The sequence below is a fragment of the Gavialis gangeticus genome, unplaced genomic scaffold (assembly GCF_001723915.1).
Source record: "Gavialis gangeticus isolate Ggan-Ray unplaced genomic scaffold, GavGan_comp1, whole genome shotgun sequence".
Classification (NCBI taxonomy): domain Eukaryota; kingdom Metazoa; phylum Chordata; order Crocodylia; family Gavialidae; genus Gavialis; species Gavialis gangeticus.
Window position 1 is genome coordinate 12,913,892 of NW_017729018.1, and position 4,503 is coordinate 12,918,394.

The 4,503-nt window shown below is 41.6% G+C and overlaps 1 protein-coding gene across 7 annotated transcripts in view; it reads left to right on the forward strand.

The window, feature by feature from the left end:
* The window catches only part of DAZAP1 (DAZ associated protein 1), a 29,584-nt gene extending 25,625 nt beyond the window's left edge, over nt 1–3,959 (forward strand). For 3 of the 7 annotated variants that reach the window (XM_019513563.1, XM_019513566.1, XM_019513564.1), the window contains one exon: nt 2,964–3,959. In XM_019513563.1, the coding sequence (XP_019369108.1) occupies nt 2,964–3,136 (173 nt within the window). In that variant the 3' untranslated portion in view covers nt 3,137–3,959. Of the gene's footprint in view, nt 1–502; nt 638–2,963 lie in introns of those variants that run through there. The other 4 variants (XM_019513565.1, XR_002096653.1, XR_002096655.1 and 1 more) reach the window with 4 other exon arrangements.
* The last annotated feature ends 544 nt before the right edge of the window (nt 3,960–4,503 follow it).

The window sequence follows — 4,503 nt, forward strand, 5'->3', positions numbered from 1 at the left end:
GGGATTAACTGGGGTGGGGGGGAAGGTGGAAGGGCTTACAGGTGTTAGTTAAATGTATTAGAAGAATGAGTCTCCCATAGGTTCATGCTAGAAAGCAAACTACTTACATGCAAGACTGCACTCTCAGTATATGCAAATATGGCTAGAAGTATTCAGTATAGTATATTACCACCAAAGTTGTCGATCTCTTACGTGCTTACGGAGTTATGTATACACTTTATAAAGAGCGTTGGCACTTCGGGTGTCATTTGTAAATTAGTTTGTAGCATTACTGTACAAATGCAGTGGACCAGTTCTGCATGTATTCACTTAATGCATAGAGTTCATAAACTTTTAAGGAAACATGGAAGTATTTAATCATTGTGGCATTTAAAAATCCATCCTGGCTTGACAGCATCGTAAATATGGCTATGTTTACAGTTAGGGTAAATGTGAACACTCTGGTAAATTAAACACTAACGGGGCTATGTCTCCCTGACCCTCAAAAATTATCTCTGTACAGGGCTCTCTTGGGGTTCGTCACCCTGGTCTCCTCATTTCTTACTAGGGCTGGGTACCTATTCTCAAGACCCTTCAGGCTACGCGCCAATACTTTGTTTACACTCTTATGGTCAGGCTGAGCAGTGAGAGATCCTAGGTAGGTGGAGCCTATTTACAACCAATGCTCTTACTTTATCTGCATTTGGGAAATTAATTGTGTTTCTTGCAGGGTCTCTTCTCTTTAAGAGGGTGGGGAAGATGTTTGGTTTTGCTGGTTCAAGGGTGATCTAGCTTACATATCTATTAGCTGGCTTAAGCAAACATTCATCAATTATTCTGCTGTTCATTTCCCAAGATGTTACACTGGCAAGTCTTGGTTTGTTTTATTATCCAATTGAAGTGAGTTTTCATAAGCAATACAGCAAATATCCCTTGCTACTATTGGCACAACTTGGAAACCAGGGCACGCAGAAGTTGTGAATCAACTGTGTGTCACCATTGAAAGTGCCAGTGCAGGCTGATTGCTATGCTAGGCATTGGTGGAGAGAACAGGGCAAGAGAAATGTATTTAAATGCATTGGCTGCTGATTTAAGATTTGGTAGTGGCAAACAAATAGGCAGACATGAGGTTTTCTCAGCGCAAGCCGCAGTGTTAGGAAGAATGTAGTTTCCTTTGCTCTGAGCCCCATCCCTTGAGCAGAACATTTAAATTGCCTTTTTAGTGGATGATCTTTGTGTGGAAAAAAGGGCTGAATTAGCAGCTTCAGCCAGTCTTCACGAGGGGAAATCCATGATAAATGTATTGTAGAACTCATTAGAGGTAGTAAGTCCTGTGAGACAGGCAGAGCTTGTGACTGAAATGCTAAGAGACTTTGTTGCTTTGGATTAGCAGAGTTAAACCTGCCTTAACCCTGCAAAAGTGGGATTGTCAAACTGTACTGAGTAATTAGGATTCTCACCAATGACGTCTTGCATAGTGGAGGCTCCCAGTGATGCCATTTTAATGACCGACAGCTGTATTTCAGTTATGGAAATATTCTATTTAGGCTTCTTAGAGTAAGGGACTCTTGCTACACATCGATTTGCTTCTAGGAATTAGTTCATGCCCCCAAATTGAAAGGGGGTGTGGGTCTTCTCTCATCCTGCTTACTTGAAATGTATTGCTCCTGAATCTCTGACCTCAGCTACAGATTGTTGCAGAATGAAGGTCACAGCCTCATCCAGGCAGGAGGAAGACTGGGCAGGAGGCAGAAGTCTCTTGGTTCCATAGTTACCTTTCTCTGTTCTTGGAAAGGAAGGGAGTTGCCAGTGTATCCTGTAATTCAGTGCATGATAAGTGAATGCAGTTTCACTGAGGGACACCTCACTTGTAGACGGAGAACTAGTGAGTAAATAGAGGAAAACCAGTTAGACTAATGCATTTGTCAGTGTTCAGTGCCTGGGTGTATTGAAGATGGCTTACTGCTTACCTGTTTGCTTTTGCTGCATTGGAAGTATTGGCCACAGAGTGGATAATGAAGCAGCTTTGCTGTTTTTGAACTGCTTTTAAGCAAAAAAACAAAAAAACTTGCCACAAAGTTTCCTTATTTCAGCTTGTCCTGTGTAGAAAGGTAATATTAAGGAAAGGTGTTGGATTTTTATGGCAACTTGAGGCTGAAATGTTCCTTTTAACCACGTAAGGTGTGCAACAGCAGCGGTAACAATCTTCCTGATTCTGCTCTGCCAATTTGCCTGTAGCTGAGCCTTGAGTTCAGTCTCCAAAGCCTTTTACAAAGAACACTGTCAGCTTGATTTTTTTTTTTTTCTTTTTTTTTTCTTTTTTAAATCAACTAATCAGTCAGGGCTCAGGACTTAAATTCCCTTTAAAACAAGTTCCTTAGGTTTTTGTTTACTTAGGTGTCTTTTCAGCAAAGGAAGTTTTGGTTATATGGGGAAGCAGCAAAACCGATTATTTACAGTCCAGGCAACATATTTACCAGCTACTTCTAGTAATCACCTGGGGTGCTTACTAATAGCTGTAGTAGCTGCAAAATGATCAGAAAGTAAAATGTTTCCCTGTTAATCTTCTCTGCCTCTGCTGAAGCAGATAGGATGGAAGTCTTGCTAAGAACTATTCACAAGGGAGTGACAGAAACCACCATCCCACTTTACATGCACCTCTGAACAGCAGTAGGATGATAGTTAGGTCGCTACCAGCTTGGGTAAGATTTAATATGGGGTGAAAACCACTATGCCTGTTGACCCATTCAGTCCCCTCTCTTCATTACCTGTGTTCTCTGTATGTAAATCGGATAGCTGATCAGAACTAAAAGCAGCTGTTGTTATCTCAAAGTATTAGCCCAACACATCTGTGTATATTTATTAAGCTATGCTTTAGTATGTGTGTGGCATCATTTTTTGCGCCTACTATTGGTGCTGCGCCTCTGTCCTTGAGTCTGGATTGTAACAGAAGCTCACTGCAGGCTTTTCCCCTTCTTTCCCAGGTTATGGACAAGAATTGAGTGGTTTTGGGCAAGGTTTCTCCGATCCCAGCCAGCAACCCCCCTCCTATGGAGGCCCCTCGGTGCCACCATCCAGTGGCCCACCTGCAGGAGGAAGTGGTTTTGGACGAGGACAGAACCATAATGTGCAAGGATTCCACCCCTACAGACGCTAGCACATGCTGGCAATCAGGGAATTCTGTCCACAGCGGGATATCTGATACCAGCTGAACCCGAGCATCCCAGACTTCTGAACTTGTGACAATCACATACTTGATGGAGAAAAACCTTAACAACATTTGGAGGGGGGGGGGAGGGGGAAGGTGGCTTCTGAAGGCAAAGCTGTGGGTGTTTGGACTGCAGTTTTTAAATATTTTCCTTTCTCTAACCCATCAGCACAAATAAAGAAAATGTCACTGGTTCAAACTACAGGGTTTTAAAAATGTCTTCAGCTTTAATTCAAAACTTCAGGTTTCTTTTTTTTGAAATTATTTTTCCTGAGCCTTTGTTTTACCGTATATTGTAAACTTTTATGTTTAAAGAAAAAAATATATACATTTACAGATTGTGAAATTTTTAAGAGAAATTTTCTACTATGTATGCTGGCTTATTTTTTAATTTAAAACAGGGTTTCCGTTAGCACCGTTGGAAGTGAGGGTCAGTCCCAACCTCCTTACTTCTAGCATCAGCAGTAGGGGGGTTGGTCCAGAAACTCTGGGAGTTCAAAGAAGAAATCTACTGAGTGTATTTTGCTTTTGTTACCTGATGGTATAGAAGTGGTAACAAGGCAGGTGCAGATGCACAGAGTCACTTAAGAAGTGCAGCATTTAGATCTGTGCTTCAAACTCTTCAGAATCCTCTGTGGATTTCGTTAGGGGTTAACGGAGGCCTTGTTAAGATGTAGATTTCCCTCAGGCTGAAAGGTTTAGGTGCATTTTGCACTAACCAGTGATTACCCTGGTTTGAATAAAGAGAAGTACATTTGGATTAGAAACACAAGCCTGTCTCCATTTTTTTTCTTTTCCTTTTTTTTTTTTTTTTTTTTGTTTTTTTTAACGTTCCATGTGTATTTGAGTTCTCATGAAAAGGACCAGATGGACAGCTACAGAACTGATGCCCTTTGGGATATGTTGGTGCAGATATAGACCACATTTCTTGCCCTGTGCCTGAATCAGGATCTTGAGGCGCTGTAATTCACTCATTTTGTCCATTCAGCCCATCCATAAAGAAGCCAGTTGTGTAGGGTGATGTGTAGGATGTGCATTGAGACCATACTTGTTTCATGGATTCCACTTGAGGAGCCAGAACAGCTGTTGGTCACTAGTAGCCTGGGCTGCATTTGTTGTGACCTGAAAGTAGGGGACTTGGTTTTCTCGTTTGGAGTTGTCCATGGCTTACATTTGATGAGCAGGAATGGCTGTTTTACAACATGAGTGTGTTAACTTGGTGATAAGCTCCAGGCTAGCTTTAAAGGTAAGTTAACATCTGAGATGATCAGACTGCAAAGTAATCAAATCTTAAGCATGGTGTGTAAATAGAAGCC